General features: G+C 42.0%; 1 protein-coding gene across 1 annotated transcript in view; it reads left to right on the top strand.

Moving 5' to 3' along the window:
* Nucleotides 1-218: 218 nt before the first annotated feature.
* Nucleotides 219-17,257, top strand: part of adarb2 (adenosine deaminase RNA specific B2 (inactive)) — a 39,411-nt gene continuing 22,372 nt past the window's right edge. The window contains exons 1-3 of the mRNA XM_036125771.1: nt 219-251; nt 1,928-2,042; nt 15,232-15,400. Of these exons, the coding sequence (XP_035981664.1) occupies nt 219-251; nt 1,928-2,042; nt 15,232-15,400 (317 nt within the window). The remainder of the gene's footprint in view (nt 252-1,927; nt 2,043-15,231; nt 15,401-17,257) is intronic.

Raw genomic sequence — 17,257 nt, 5'->3', positions numbered from 1 at the left:
TTCAGCCCTAATCTCTCTCCTCCCTCCCTCCCTCCCTCGCTTTGCTCTGTGCGTCTGTCGCTGTGGCATCTGTTGATGTCCTCTTAGCTACGGCGAGCCTCAATATGTCCAAAAGGCCCCACTGCGACGCCACTCTGTTGCCATCTCCTGGTGATACATTGATGTTTTACAGTTGGCACGGAGGCAGCTCGGAGGCTAAGCCCTTAATTACGACCGGGATGAGGAGCGTGAAGGCTTTTGGAGGAGAGCGAGTGAGAGACACACGCTTTGGCAACATCTGTTAAAACAGAATTAGTGGGCGTCTGATGAGAAGCTTTGGGTTTGGACACAGGGACGGACGGGAAGAATTTGAAGAAATGATTGGAAGGACGTTTATATCCAATAATTCAAGCTGTAATTTGGAGATTTGGAGTTGGTGGACAGGAATGAGCGGAACCCAAATGCAATTTTTTTTTTTGTGAGCTGGAAAGTAAGCATAGAGAGTGTCACCCAGTGGCAGATGGTGGAGGAAATGAGAAGCCGATGTGAATATGTTGTCCAAACCTGTTCTTTCACTAGAGCGAAGCCAGAGAAAAGATAATCAATTCTGGGACAAGACCCGGCATTCTCTTTCATTTTATGAATTACTGATAAAAAAAAAAATGTGTGTGTGTGTTCTTGTACTTGCAGCTGAGCAAGAACATTTTTTGCTCATTTTACTGGTAAAGTTAGGTTTTAGATGTAAAGTCAGTAACTTTTTTGGTCCTCAAATCTTTTCTGGGCCAGGGGTTAGGTTAGGTACGTGTGTGTGTGTGTGTGTGTGTGTGTGTGTGTGTGTGTGTGTGTGTGTGTGTGTGTGTGTGTGTGTGTGTGTGTGTGTGTGTGTGTGTGTGTGTGTGTGTGTGTGTGTGTGATATGGCCAATCCAATTCAGATCAACACAACACCAGCCTGATATTTCTCTCTGGGTTTTTTGTCTGAAATTCCTGGAATAAAGCTACTAGTGGAAATTAGTACTGTTGAGACCAGATGTTTACATACACTCTCTAAGGAGATAGACAACTGTTTTGTGTCACAGTCAGATATTTAATCAGACTAAACCTTTGTTGCTTTAAGTCGGTAAAGATTACCACGTTTATTCCCCTTGGCTAAATTCTTGAGATAATAGTTGAGGGATTTCTGTCAATGAGAAAAACCCAGATCTTTGTCAAATTTCACGTAGTTTTCATCTTAGTTATTGGTTTCTCTGAGGAAATTTGGCATGTAGCTCCTTCATCACTTTAGGGCACTGGTTGATGACCCTTTCAGAAACACGTCATCTGCTATAGGTTCTGATAAACACCACAAAAGGAATCGGTTTGCCCACCTTTTTGGCCTTTATTCACTTGGATAGTTGTTCTTTATGATCTTATGTAATTAGACAGTTTACCCAACTTCACGAAACATGGACACGAAAAAATGTTAAATAGAGAAAGAGTCCTTTACTCAACAAATGCAAAGATACTGCTAGCGTATTTTGATGAGGATGGATAAAAAGTTCCCTTATCAACAAAGTAGCTTCACTAAAGGCTGTTAGATATCTTTCTGACACCGCTAATAGAAAGATTACAGCTAGAGTTCTTTTAACCTTTGGTTTATACATATCCTGGCTAGTAAACAGTAGTTCTGTGGTTCTTGTTGATTTTTATTTAATATTAAGGGGTTGAATTCATGCAACAGAGTATTTTTTTTTTCTTCCAAAAAAATCCATGGAGCATGCACATTGTCATTATCTTCTCTTCCAAACATCATCGGAGTCATGGTAAATAAATGTTTCCTCGTCGCTCTCTGTCTGGCCTGACACGTTCAAGATGGGGAACGCTACACGTGCCGAACTTCTACCTGGGCAGTCAGTCTGCAAAGATTAACGGTAAAAAAAATAAATTAAGGCAGCGATTCTGTTTTTTCAGGACTTTGCCGATTCAATATTCCAGTTGGTGAGGGAGAAGTACCGGTCACTGGTGGGCGGCTGCAGTCCGGCGCACGCTCGGCACAAATCCCTGGCAGGCATCGTAATGACCCGAGGTATGGCAAATTTCATTGACTTTTATATATGACTTTGAATTATTGAAGTGGTGCAATATAGACAGAGTGAAAGTGTGTGAGGGGGGCGGTGGGGAGTGGGTGACGAGGGATGGAGAGAACAAGGGCGGGATGGGGAAGGAATTCTAGATTGAGAAAGAAATTATGAAGTGAGCGTAGGAAGACAGACAGAGTTTCCATTCGGTGCTGTTCATTGAGCTCATGCTGGAGAACGCGGCGTCTTGCTGAATTATTGACTATTCAGAGTCTCCGAGGAGAATGAGACATAGTAGAGAGTGTCAGTCATCCCCACTGCATGCTGGACTCGTAGCGTCGAGGAAGCCTTGACAGCAGTTCCAGATGCCACTGTGGGAATCCTAACTAGATCAGCCTAATCTCCAACCTGACTGAGTGACACACTGGGGGGGGGGGGGGGGGGGGGGGGGACAGAGAGGAGGAGGAGGAGGCGGAGGAGGAGGAAGTTTCACACAGCTACCCTGCCGCAGTATGAAGCAGTCGCACGGACATTTATCTTCCCAAGGATGTCTGCCGACTTATTGCACCTGGAATTTTCTAATACATGCATTCTCTGACATAGACCACGATGAATGGATGCACACAAAGGCTTCTCCAATCTCAAACGTTTAGCATTCATCCATTCAAAAAGAAACACTACGCCGCGGGTTCAATGGAAATGCTGACAAGATTTTGGCCTCTTTGCACAAAGAAAAACCAAAAGTGAACAACAGTTTTTCCTAAGAGCAGCTGTGAAACTTAAATTGACTGTGATGCTACACACACCATCTCTCCACCACACGTGCATATAGCATGAACCCATGCATGCATGCATGCATACCCCCCCCCCCGCCCCCCCCCGCTTGTAAGTGCAATATACATGATGAGCATATGTGCCGTTACTTACCTTTTACTCACAACACTGATGTTGTTGCCACATTTATTTATTATTTATGGATTCATGGACAGTCGCCCCTTTACCCTCATTCTCTACAGTTTATAACTCTCCATACCACATAGATTTAGACTCTTCAGTGATCCTTACTGCTTTATCAGTATTCTTATTTTATTGTTGTTTAATCTATGACTTGTTTTACTTATTTTGTCATTATTCTGTCTTTGTTCGTGTTATTTCTCTGTCCAGCTCAACACAGCTCCGTTGTAATGCTGACAACAGTGAGCAAGGGCAAATAAACTTCTTATCTTATCTTTACTATGATGCCAAACTTTTGTCTTTCACCTGATGGGCAGTTTTTGAAGGTCTGTTCAACTCGGGGAGACATTTAAGCTTACTCAATGCAGCACTGCTTGAATCCTTATCACCATGACCTTAAAATGAAAATCTGTAACTCAAGATCATTTCTAAGCTGCCAAAGTTTTACGCTTACATTGAGGAATGTTCCTGAGAATAACACAAAAGTGCTCGGTAGGGGATGCGGATGGAATACCACTGTGCTTTAAAAACATCCGAGCACAAAACTTGTCCTGGCAATAAAATATTTAAAGAGGAGGAATAGCTGTTGTTTTAAAATGTTTAAATCAAAGCCCTGACCTTAATCCAGAAGACATGCCGAGGACCAAAGCATGCAGTTCATCAGAGAAATTCCACAAAGCATCCAAGTATTGACACCGATATGTGCAATGGGAAGTTGCTTTAATAGTTAACTAAAAATATCTGACTTAAAGCAAAGGTTTTCTAACATTTATCATTCACAATGTATAAAAAAAAGAAAAAGTCTGAAGCTGCCCTGTTTGAAATCAGTGGGAAAGCGGCGGATCTCTGTCCACTCATTTGGGAAACCCAATCAACAGTCTCCTCTACAGGATGTGCTCCATGCCCACAGATCTTTTACTCCATCATCAAACACTGCATAGCTAAAGATCTTCAGTTCAGAAGCGGTCAGGAGTGGACCACCACCGTGACAATCCAACGGCAGTAGCTTCCGTTCAACTCTAAGAGGGCGGCACTAAGGCGGCTTTTAGACAAATGTTGCAGAAATGAACAAGTTCACATGAAAATGTGACAAAAAAATGCACAATAACATTAACGTTGCACCCTTAGACCCAGTTTATAGTTTATCTGCAAAGGTAAGTTGACTTTGGGGTGAGTTACACTTTAAACGGATCAACAGTGAAATGGGTCATCCTTTACTGAGCAGAGATTCTTTAAAACACAGTTTTAGCTTTTAAAACTTGGTTGCACTCGCATCATCACAATTGGACAAGCATGAAAACAAATTATTTTACAAGGATGCTTTAAAATAAACTTTATTAAGTTTTAATTATTTAATGAACTCTATTATGTAAAGTAGTATCTTCTATACTTGTAGAAATAAATAAAAAAAGTTGCTAAAATCATGCATCTTTAGCTGGATGTTACACCCACAGTTTGTATTACAGAGAAAGAATTTTAGAGCACATATGCACACAGTTCTGACTCAAAAAATTGCTTGCTTGCACGCACACGCACACACACACACACACGTGTTATCTGTAAGCGGCGGCAGGCAGTGGGGCTATGGGAGGGGTCAGTGAGAAGGGATCGGTATCTCAGCTGTCTTTGGAGTCTTTGGAGTGCTGGAGCTCATCAGTTTGGACTTCAGTGAGATCGGCGCTCATCCCGAGTTAATCCAATCCCTCTCCTCTCCTCAGCCTCCCAGTAATTGCTTCTGTTTGTTTATTAATAGCAAATGTTATCTTCAAATATCCAGACCACGGGCTGCCAAGCGTTCGCAGCGAGACGGCGGCTTGCAGCGGCGGTGTGGCGGCCAGCGTCAGACACCGAAACTTGACAGGAACTCTGGGGAGTCCTGTTCAGCCTCCCCCCCCGCCGCCTCTCTGCGTCCCCATGTGTCTCATGCCCCTGCCTTTTCCCCACAACAACATGAATCGGGGCCCATCTTTGAACTGGAGACACACGGCGAGCCCTCCCTCCTCGGTAATTCCAAGACAGTCGAGCTCCAACCTAAGCAAGATTAGCGCCGCCACCAGGCTGAGACTGCAAGGCGAAGTAAAGCGTACGGCGTCTAACAGTGTGGAAAATCACACTTTGAACGCATCTGAGACACCACTGGTTATCTGGAGATGGCGAACGGCGTTCAGATGTGTTCAAAGACCTAAAGAAAACTCAGGATCACGCATATAGAACAGTGCTAAAAGACACACAAACACGCCTATTCCTGATTTATATTTGTTCACGGGGATGAGAGAAACTGCCTAATTTTTCTTTCTTCATCGAGCGCATTGATGTGGGAGACGGCAAAGCAGGAACACCGCAGGGACTCAAAGTAAGAGATGCAAGCAAAGGTTTTCAAACAAGTTGATTGCAAATGGCAGTTAAGCCTCGGTTCTTAGTCGGCATATCCGTTTTCAAAATGGGGATTTTTCTCCGCTCTTTATCTGCTTTTCCAGCCTTCACAAACTGTAACGTTCAAGTAATCACATAAGGCAAGGCAACAGCTTGTCAGGGAAGAAACAAAATTAGCGGGAATGTGTTGCGGCAGAGAGAGGGGATCTCACAAAGCCCCCCTTATATGTTCTGAGCAGTTGCCTGTTAAGGCTAATAGAGATTCAACAGCGCGCCTCCTCTGCTGACTCCAAGTCGGTTTTTCAAGCCTCCCTTCATGTGTTGGGCTTTTTTTTTTTCCTGAGCTTTTCCAACGATTCAGCCAACAGGGGTTGGATGACATTCAGCGTAATCGCGCAACATCTCGTGGTGAGAGAACATGCGAACGATAGGACCTATGGAGCTCCACCTAAATGACATTTAAATGAGCTGGCATATGAATGGCATATAAACGTTGACCTTCAGAGCTCCTTCCGCCTCAGAGGAAAATGTTTTAATGTCTGCTTTATGGTTCTCGGAGATAATGGTTGGCTTATTAGGAAACATTTTTCCTGTTTTTGAGCCATGAACAATAAAGGGACTCCAGTAATAGCTTCCCGGCGCCCGTCACTCGCAGCTGACAGCCGTAATAATGGATCATTACAAAGCTTATAGTCGTTTTGTTTATTTGGATTCTGTTTTAGGTTTGGTATTTATTTTTCACTTAAATGAACAGTTTCTTCTCCGGCTTATTTAAGTTTTGGCCTTGGAATCCTCCAGTGGTTGCAATCTTTTTTCTGCCAAAGCAGGTGAGGTCTGCTGTGCTTTGAATGTTGCCACAGTTCTTTTCTGACCTCTTGGACGTCGTCCATCCTTTTGTGTTTGTTCCACACTTAAAGATGTCAGTGACCATATTTCTCATCTGTTGTTGAACTTCCTTAGATCAAGGCCTGATGTGTTCCTTTTTTGACAACTTTTAGCCTGCTTCATGTGCCAGACAGGTCCTCTTTAACACTAGTCAATTTGACTCCCTGAGTGTATTAACACTAACCTGACAACAGCCAGATGCATGTCTCGCTCTGGGACACCTCCATAGGCCTTTATTGAAGGCTGGGGCTTATCAAAAATTCTTGCATATGATTGGATAAGCCACTTGTCTGTCATCTTTATCGCCGTGCTATTTCAACCACTCACACCGAAGCTAACCCGTGACGCTGATGAGAGCGACGCAGGAAGAAAAAAAAAAATTTTTATGTGTTTGCGGCTCCAGTGGCACGCGTTTTATTGACAGTGAGCTGACAGGAAGGGGGGGGGGGGGGGGAGACAGGCAGCAAAGCCCCGCGGGTCGGAGTCGATCCCGGGCGGACCGTGTTGAGGACTAAACGCCTCCTAATATGGTTCGCGCTAACCGCTAACGGTTAGCGGCTAACCGCTCGTTAGCGGCTAACCGCTTGCCAAATCCGGTCGGGAGAAGGGTGAAAACATGGTTTCCACCAACAAAAGCCTTCAGAGCCGTTCTCTGATGTTCTTTTAATGAAACAATATTAGGTAGATTGGACAACACAGAAGAAATAGCAGCATCAATGCTAACGCTTGCTTCCTCGATGCAAGCCGCCATTGTTGTTGGAATCTCACGGTCGCTTCTCCACTACGTCACATCCAGGAAACACCCGCCCTGCGTCCTGATTGGCCAGACCATAGATTTGGTTGGGGAAATCACTTTCAATGAGCGATGTCCCAGATGTATGTGAGTGGAGCTAGGCGGAGCGAGACATGCATCTGGCTGTTGTCAGGTTATATTAACACTGGGTAACTCTCTTAAAGCCAAAAGTCATTTAAGAGTGGTGCTCCCCCTAGAGGACCTTTTGAAAACAGTGTATGGAGGATGGTGCTCTGGTCAGATGAAACTAAAATTTACCTTTTTGCCAACCAAGGTAAATTCAATGTCTGACACAAACCCAACACACCCCTTCACCCCAAGGCATGCATTTTAGCAAAACTCAAATTGTGCTTTCTTATTTTTAACACTAAGTAATGTTTACTTTCTGGCCTCTCCTCCATAAAGCCCAGCTATAAAGAGTATACTGTTTATTGTGGTCCTATGAACAGATGATGCAGTCACTGCGGTGGAGCTCTGCAGCTCCTTCAGAGTTACCTTTGGTCTCTGTGCTGCCTCTCTGCTCAATGCCGTCCTGCCTGGACTGTGGGCTTTGGTAAGCAACCCTCTCATGGCAGGTTTGTTGTGGCACCATGTGCTTTCATTTGAAGTGGATGGATCCGATTGTGCTCCAAAGAAACATGAACGATTTGGATGTTTTTTCTGACCCCACCCTGACTTGTTCTCACCAACTTTGTCCCTGACTTGTATGGAGTGCTCCTTGGTCTTCGTGGTGTAATGCCTCTATCTTAATGGTGCTGCAGCATCTGGAGCCTTTCAGAAAAGGTCTGTTTATACTGGCAGATCATGTGACACTTGGATTGTGCACAGATGGACTTTATTTCACTAATTGTAGAAATGTTCTGGTTGAACAAGAACTTTTATGGGGCTTCACAGCAAATATGTGGAAACATGCATTTGCCAATTTTCTGTTTTCTTTTTTTTACTTTTGTGTGAATATATATATATATATATATATATATATATATATATATATATATATATATATATATATATGTGTGTGTGTGTGTGTGTGTGTATATATATATATATATATATATATATATATATATATATATATATATATACACACACATTTGCTTTTTGTGCTGGTTTACCGCATAAATTAAGATTAAAAGCATTTAGATTACAGGTGAAAACATTTGCAAGGCTCTGTAGATATTGTCATAGCACACACATGCCTCTTTGACTGCAGCTTCATTTTTTTATGATACAATTTTTTTTTTACCTCTGCAGATAATTACCCATTTAGCATGCCCTCAACACTAAACAGTCCAAAAAATCGTGATAAACAAATAAAACAATTAAGACTGTGGGGTAAAACAGCAAATGCAAGACATATTAAAACCACAAATGCAACACATGGGCAGCCGTGCAGAGGAAGTGCACTTATGAATGCATTCTAGGAGTGTCTCGGGACTTGATAAAACGTTTAATCAATAATTATACTCTTATCTTTTCGAAGTCCCAACATCTCAGTAATATTTGTCAAAATTGGTGCTTTTTGCTCTCAACTAAAACAACTGGTTTTCAACAACACCAAAGGTTCAGGAATAAAAGATTTTTTTGCCCTGTTCAGACTAATTTCATTGAATGTTGTAATTTGTTGATTAGTACCTTTGCATAAAGCAATGCTCTTTTTCAATCGAAAAAGAGCAGCTATTTTATGGTGGAATTACAGTCAAGCTGTGGCTGAAAGATAAACAAAGCTGCTGCCATCATTTTCATTGTGTCTTGATGCAGTTCACATTTATGGAAAGTGGACATTTGGTTTTTGATCTGTGTGTGTCCTTAAGTATATGTATTTCTATAAATGTGTTGTAGTAATTATATAGATTTATTTTATTATAAAGAATAATATAGTTTAAGATAAAATTTATATATATATTTTAAATAGGGATTAAACAGTTTGGAAAATGGACGGATGGATATTTTTTAAATAATGTATATTAGCAACGGTTATAAACTGTCAATACAGCAAATATGCTGCACTCTATTAATTGGGCTATGTACATACTTTTAAAAACTAAATTATACTGTTAGTATCCTTTTTCCATTCAGTTCTTATTCTACTCTGAATAAATAAAACTGTTAACGAAGAAAGAAAAGCAGTCATGAACTGGTGTGTTGTCATTATTAAAGCATCTCTCAGCTCTAAGGGTATAAAAAAATCCTAGTAATTCTTGTTTTAAAAGATGACTTGATTCTGCAGGGCTGACAGTAATCAGACCTGTGAGTGGCTAGAACCAAAACAATGTGGTTAATCACAGTTAAGTCACAATGTAAGAGGGAAGACGTGGTATTTTCACATGGAAAAGGGTTGGTTTAGCCAGCTCTGTGTAAGAAATCATCATCATCAATCATAAATAAATCATTTAAAAACTGTATATTATGTTTGCCTGGGTTATATTTGTCTGCTCTGGACATTTTTGTTATGAATTGTAATAAGAAAGTGTGGCACAAAAGTAAAAACAGAAGAAGTCTGCAAATACTTTTTCCCTGGAAACAATATTAGTCTGGCTTGCAGGTCGTCCAGCAGGCTTAGAGTTTTTGGAGGAGCATCTTAAGAAAAAATAGATATAAAAGAAGATTTTAGAAGTTTTAGAAGTGGAGAAGAGGTGCGCCTGAACTTCACAACGTAAGAGAAATATTGTGCCCCAGGCCCAAATGACTCACCTGTATTTAAACGTTGGTACAAATTCATCATTTGACGAAATATGCGTGATTTTTGTTTGCAAAACATTTGTAGCGTTGCTTTGTTACTCTAAAATGGTGCCTGCATGGGGACACAGTCACAACGGTCCCGCCAACCCTCACAAACAGGCAAGATTATGAGTTCATTCATTATGTTTTGTAATTATTAGAGCACAGCAATTTCTTTCTGAGGGCCTCATTTCTACTCCGAGTGACGAACAATGAGAGAACTGCTGCAACTGTAGCAGGGAACGCAGCGACATCTTTAGTTGACCGCAGCATTAAAAGATTAGGAAGACGTTGATCCAGCGTCACTGTAGAACAGTATGTGACAAACCGAAGAGGCAGCTGGGAAAGAAGAACAATACTATAGACCCCACTGAGTTTCTTTGTGGGACATTTACATGTTTTTTGAAAATTCTGACATAATTAAGTCATTTTACTGGAGCTTAAAAGACTTGAAGACTTGGTGGTGGGTGGTTTACTGTTGTTCTTAGCTGTCCTGGTTGACACGAGCTCCCTGCTTTCCATCCTCTTTGAATTAAGAGACGGAGATCTAAACCCAGACAATTGAAAGTTGGGTGAGAGCGCGTGATGGAAAAGCCTGAACAAATGGCTCACAGTCTGCTGCGGCTCTGTGTAATGTAGTGTGATGCAGCCTGGTGGTAGGAGGCCAATTTGCCAACATGCAGACAGAGCAAGTTAAGTGGACCGGCGTTGCAGTGTGGAAGTAACGTAACATTAAGCAGAGGCACAGAGGAAACGCGTGTGCCCGAGCTGTTTGATTAATGTGTTGACCCACACCCTGGTGAAAGAAAAGAAAAAAATACAAACGGCTAGCTCAGCAGAACTGGATCCAGCTCCGATCGTCCTTACAGCTAAGCAGGAACTGTTTGGGTCATTATAGCCCTGGAGCTCTTTCATGCTCAGAATACCTCCACGTTAGGGCCCTGCAAAAATATTTTTAGCAAATATCCATATTGTGCAACTTTGTGGAGAAGCTTAAAACGGCGTTAGGGTCTTAGAGTAATACCCCATGCTTTGAGCATCTCACAAGGCACTCTTCAAAGTATGGAACGCCAGCGAACTTTCCGAGACAAGAGTAGCAACTTTGGAGGAGCTGCAGAGATCCTCAGCTCAGGTGGAAGAACGCGTTAACACAGCTTATATTAGTTGTGTATTCCAGAAATCTGGTCTTTATAGAGGAGTGGCAAGAAGAAAGCCATTGTCCAAGGCTCGCCGTATAAGGGACACAGGAAACATACAGAAGAAGGTGAAAGGGTCAAGAAAGAAGGTGTTGTGGTCAGATGAGACCAACAATTAACCTTTTTAAAGCAACCAGTAAAATTCACTATCCTTTACGAGATGAGGAAAATACAAGGGAGGGACTAACGCCAGTGGAGTTGCAACTTGATGTTTGCAGACACTTTTCATCCGATCTGATTGAATTGTAGCTGTTCTACAAAGCAGTATGGGTTAAAGAAGTATGTATTTCTGGATATGCAAATGCTAATCTACGCACAACATGACGGCGCGCAGGGCATGGGTGCTATGCCGCATTTGGAAGCACGAGAGCATACGGAAGAGTGTATGGTACTCCCAGGTGCTAACACGTATCATGACAAATGAAAGATGGAGCCCCGTAGACCACATCTGCCATGGAGGTCCCAAAATGCAGAATTAAATTGGGTAAACTGGGAAATCTGCCCTCAAAAAGAGGCTTGAAATAAGATGGATATCAGAGTTCATCTCTTCACTGTTACTGACACAAGTTTGTACGTTTACCTCTAACTCCTGTTAATTCCTGAAAGGGAACAGGCACATCGCTGCTCGGCTGTAACAACACCCCCCCCCCCCCTCATTTTTTTACCTCCACTTAGGTGCTGCCAACATCAGAAACAACAATCACAACACCGCGCTATGGCAAAGCATGTGTGCGCCTGGCAGGAACAAAGACAACTGGGTTCTGTGTGATGTCAGAGGGTTAGTTTATCTCCTGAGTGTTTCTCTCTGTCTTCTTATTAAAGGTTTCTGACAGTCCAGTTGCCATAGTGAGCGGTTCCAGGTCTAAATCTGTGATGTACATGCTTTTTGACAGACCTGCTATCCTCGGGTGTGACATCTCTGAATCACCAGCGATCAACAGATGTATTTGTGTGTGAAGAGCGCTTCAGGCCTTCGACTTTACTCCACCTTGTTCCTTTTGAGCACTCCCCCCCCCCCTTTCTTTTATTTCTTTGATGCAGCTGATTATTCTTCCTTTTAAAACAGTGCACCGCCCGTGGGGCTCTGTCCCTTCCTCTCTCTGTCTCTGTCTTTCATTTATCTCTCCTCCTCTCTCCTGCAAACTGGAGGAAACCTCAGTGCCAATTTCATGGCAGGCTAGCGAGCAGCACAGCAGAAATTATCCACTGCAAAATTGATCTAAACAATCGCAAAGTGGAACGGCAAGGAAAAGCAGGAGAATGAAATTGGGAGAGTCTGTTACCTTTTTGAACTCGCTTTATCACCAAGAGGGGATAGGGCTGTTTTGCTTAAAGGGAATGCTAATATCTGAACTCGCGATATGATAAAGATGTGTGCCATAAGGGGGTTCAAACTCTTAAACATTTTTGTTTCTTGTGTGTTTGTGCATCCTGTGTAACCTACTTACGGTATGGCCTGCAGTCTGTGTACCCATACGCGCTTTATAGAAATGTAAAAATTGATATGTTGTGCGCATTGTTTGCACCAGTTAATTTTTTTGTGATCAGTCTAGTGGTGGATGAACAAAATTGCAGGAAAAAAGAGTCGACAGGAATCATAAATTTCCAAAATAAAAGGTAATTGTCACATCTTTTCTCTCTCATAAGATATGTCTGACTGTGGATTTTTCAGCTTTCCCACTCTATTTCAGGTTTAATTGAGGTCATCATTATTCTTTTGTCTAAATTAAAGTCTAAATTCATATTTATTTACATCGAGGGATGCCAGACAGACGAGTGTGTGTGTATACTTTCGGCTTCCATGTGACTTCATGCTGGTCTCTTATTGGTTACTTACAGATTCTCCTTGGGGTATAGAGCTCTCCCACCATGGCCAATCAACACTTTTTGTGTTATTCTTCATCCAATCAGAATAGTCCATCATACTTGTTATTCAAACTCACACACCTGGCACCTACAATGCACGGGTACTAATGTCACTCACACATACTAATGCAAATGATAGAGTTAGACATGATAAATCATATCAATGTGATATGATATATATATATATATATACACACACACACACACACACACATTTTCCATCACCTGCCATCACTGGATTTATCCATTCACTGTGGATCCTTAAAGAGGATAAAAAATAGCTTTCTAAGCGGAAAAGAATGATCAGCCTCCTCTGCAGGGTTTCCCAGTCACCAACCTGGAGCTTCTCCACCCCTCAGAGGAGTCACTTGTTTTAGGGATCTGGTTCTCACATCTCATTGCTAAAGAATAAACTGTACAGTTTCTTGCTACTATTTATCCCCTTTGAACTTGGCCACGTTTCCTTATATTTTCAACCCCAGATTGGAAATGAAAATCTAAAAGGTTTTAATTCAGTCTTTTTAATTCACTCCCCATAATCCTGAAAGCCATAAATAAAACCCAGTGCAACCAGTCATGTTAATAAGTCTGAGTCCACCTGCCTCTAATTTATAATCAGTTCTGTGAGGACTTACAAAAGACTTGTTAGAGAGCATTAAAGAGCATCCTGGTTCATGAGCTGACATGCTCTTAGGGAGTTCTAGTTTCCGTTTCCTGAGCTCTTCCCTTCTTCAACTCCATGTCCATCATCCATTTGAGTCCATAAGCACCAGAAACCATGACACGAGTGATCAATAAAGTTATAGAGAACTTTAAGCAGTGCCAGGTTATAAAGCAACATCCCAAGCTTTCAGCATCTCCTGTAGAATAGTTCAAACCATCATCTGTAAATGGAAAGAATACAAATCAACTACAAACCTACCGAGATATGGCTGAGAGGCCAGGCAAGGAGCATTAACTAGAGAAGCAGCCAAAAGGCCTATGGTGACTCTGGGGGAGCTGCAGAGATCCCGAGCCCAGATGAAACAATTTGTTGACCGGACACCTGTTGATGGAGCTGTCCACAAATCTGTCTTTATAGAAGGTGGTAAGAGGAAAGTCAACGTTAAACCAAAAGCCACTTACTGCATGCTTAAAACATGCTTCAAACAATCCAGAACAATAATCGCAAATCAACTGTGGGTGTTAAAATACAAAACTCTAACAAATTGCTATAAACAACCTTTATTCTTTTTTTACATTTCTTGGCTTTAGAGGAATTTGTTCATTAGTAGCTTGACAGGAAGAAGGGCAGAGGGAGAAGACAACAGTCTGGGAATCGAACCCGGAACAGCTGCACAGAGGACTATAGCCTCTGTTTGTGGTGCACCTGCTCAACCTCTGAGTAACCTGGCACCCTGCAAAACTTTTCTAGTTTGTAGATTAAAAGTTGAACCTGCTCCATCCTCTGTGGTCTTTCCTGTCTTCATCTCATGTGCACGTTTATTAACTGCCCCCCCCTCCCCGCCACACTAACCGCCCACGCTCCTCCCTCTCTCAGCCTTTTTTTTTCTTCCCGCTGCCCTTCTTGCTTCTCCTCATCAGTGGAGGTGTCAAGACTCTAACGCCGCAGTGCCATCTGGGCCGGGGCTGATAAAAGCTCGTGTGCTTGTCCGGCGGTGCCTGCAGGTCTGCCAGAAGCCGGCGAAGCCTGACTTTCTGAGGAGATGGGAGAGATTTGTGGCAGCCAGGGAAGAAATGGCGAGGCGTTCTCGTGCTGCTCCGTCACCCGTTCAACCCCCCCCCCCCCCCCAATCTCTGTCTGTCTGCCTGTCTGTCTCTTGGGTTTCTGTTGGCCAAAATCATGACCTATGGAAGTCTTTTTTTTTTTGTAACGGAGGAGAAATTATGAGACATGATTTCTGCTTGATTTTTTTATTTCTCCCAGAGCATTTGCTTTAGGTCTTATTTTTCTCTCACTGCCACTTACAGAGTAGTCATTTACTGCTCTCTGGTGTCTTGGTATAAAATCTGCTTGTTTCTTCAGACGCACTGGTCACTATCATGTGCATATTAAGGCTTAGCAAGCATTTAAATTTCTGTTTGTTCACCAACAAAATCGGCTGCTGATCAGAATCACAGGACGTTTTGTTTGACCCTAACGGAGGAGTGGTCGGTCAGAACCTCAGCAGTCCAGCCTTTGTCCAATCAATGAACGCAGCATACTCAGTACCAACAGGTTGCATGTAAAGCAACACTCCTTGGCATAGATGCTGTCAATGAATGAAGATTTATTTTAGCAATTTTCAAAATTAATTAAAAAAACATTACAAAATTCTGAATCTGAACGTCAAACACATCAAAGAGCTTTATGTTTATCGAATCAATGTCTGCAAGAATTTTAAGGATCTGTCTGCGTTTGCTCAACAGATCTGGACCCGAGGCACGCGCAGGTGGTGGCTCTCTCCACAGGAACCAAATGCATCAACGGGGAGTACCTGAGCGACCAAGGACAAGTCGTCAATGACTGTCACGCTGAAGTCACAGCTCGTAGGGCTTTGATACGCTTTCTCTACTCTCAACTGGAAGTCTACTTGAGGTAAGGCAGCAAAGAGCTCCTATATGGCTGTGGTGTTTACATCTCTTCCCCTTGGAAATGCTCAGATAGCCTACTAGTGGTGACATTTGGTCAGTTGCGTCCTCCAGCTGAATCCATAGCTTGCAGAGAAATGAAAAAGAATCAGAAAGCTCTCTGTGTGTAAAGGTATCAGTCAGGAGAAGCGCTCAGAAAGGTTCCACTGCTTTACCACACAGCTGCAGAAAGCCACCTCATGCATTTCCAACAAGGACTGGCTGTGTTCTATATTTGGCAGCAATCTCTTCATATGGCTTATTAAAAATCCAGGCCTGGCTATAAAGGGGGGTTATTGACTGATGAAACTAAACATTAACTTTGGGGCCACTGTTTAATTTAGCAGGGCATGTTTGGACTAAAAACAGCTTTGCACACCAACTAAATAGCACCATAACCACGTTGAAGCATGGTGGTGGCAGCATCATGCTCTAGAGTCACTTTACTTCAGAACTATTTGGTTTTTTTTATCAATATCAATTTAATTATAATCAGGTCTGTATTCCAGCCACTTTTGAACCAAAAGCTTCAGGTCACTGCTAGAAAGATGTGGATGAAAAAGGTTTTTATCATCATCACATTGAGTCCAGATATACATTCAATTCCACAACAGAGATGGAAAAGTATGGCTCAGCCTGTGTCCAGAACTGAATATATGAGAGAATATGTGGGGTCACCTAAAGATGGTTCTGGAGCAGAGATTTCATCAGTGTGAGAACTGTTGCGAGGTAGAGTGGACATGTGTTGTCAAATCTACATGTGCGATGTTGACAGACTTCAGTCAAAGGAAAATGAATACTGAAATTTAATCAAAGAGCAAAGCAGGATGAGAACCCCATGTTGTAGAGTACAGGATATGTCACACTAAAGATGGAAATGGATGATTTACCATAGCTCCCTTGGAATAAAAACCTGGAATATCAAAAGGGATGTATACGCTTTTGAGAACTACGTCTTGGTGATTTGTGGAAATCCCACAAAGTATTTGAACGATCAACAGTAACCTTGTTTCCCCTATCCGTAGGGATTCTCTATGGACAGAACATTGGTTTTGTTTTAACCCAAAGACAAAGTAAACCTTGGGTTCCTCAGCTGCTCTTACCTTAAGTGTAAAAAAAAGTAAATAATTTGATCATTCAAAAAATAAAATGAGTTTATACTTTGTGCAGTTCTAGAGCTTCACAATCTTTGAGTCTCAAAATTAAACTCCAAACCTGCAGCCATTATCAGTCATTACACTCACCGCATAAGCATGTAAATGGTATAAAAAAACATATTAGAATAATCTAAAATGATACTAATAATATATAAAGCATTTTCGTAATAATTCAGGTTAAAGTAAAAGGGCAAAGATAACACAATTTCATGAGTCAGATATATCAGCTAATGACTTCCCTCGAGTCTAATTATCCTGTATTTGTTGACATTTGGCCAGTCTCATTTAACCAGTGTTAAAAGTCTTAATAGTTAATACACTAGAATTAGTCCTTTGACGGTAGCCTTGTTACTTTATACTTTATTTGTTCATTAAATCTAATAAATAAAGATGTAGAGAATAAACATTCCCAGTTGTATCGGCATGATCAACATTCAGATCTTTACTTGTATTTGTATTTTTAATTCAGCTGGAATAAATTTGGACTGAACTGTTGTGCTGTACGCTGGTATATTCCAGGCACGCATCGCCTAACTGAGCCAAAACCTGTTTATCTCCTCGTCCTCCTCATTGCTGGTAAAATCGCTGCCAGGAACTCTTCTGTCCTATAAGCAGGACAAATGGTTCCTGCATCCAAGTCTGCAACTAGTACAATTAGCTGCTTTCTG

The sequence above is a fragment of the Fundulus heteroclitus genome, chromosome 21 (genome assembly GCF_011125445.2).
Source record: "Fundulus heteroclitus isolate FHET01 chromosome 21, MU-UCD_Fhet_4.1, whole genome shotgun sequence".
NCBI lineage: Eukaryota > Metazoa > Chordata > Actinopteri > Cyprinodontiformes > Fundulidae > Fundulus > Fundulus heteroclitus.
The sequence above is the reverse complement of the archived record's forward strand: the minus strand, read 5'-3'. Positions and strand labels throughout refer to the sequence as shown.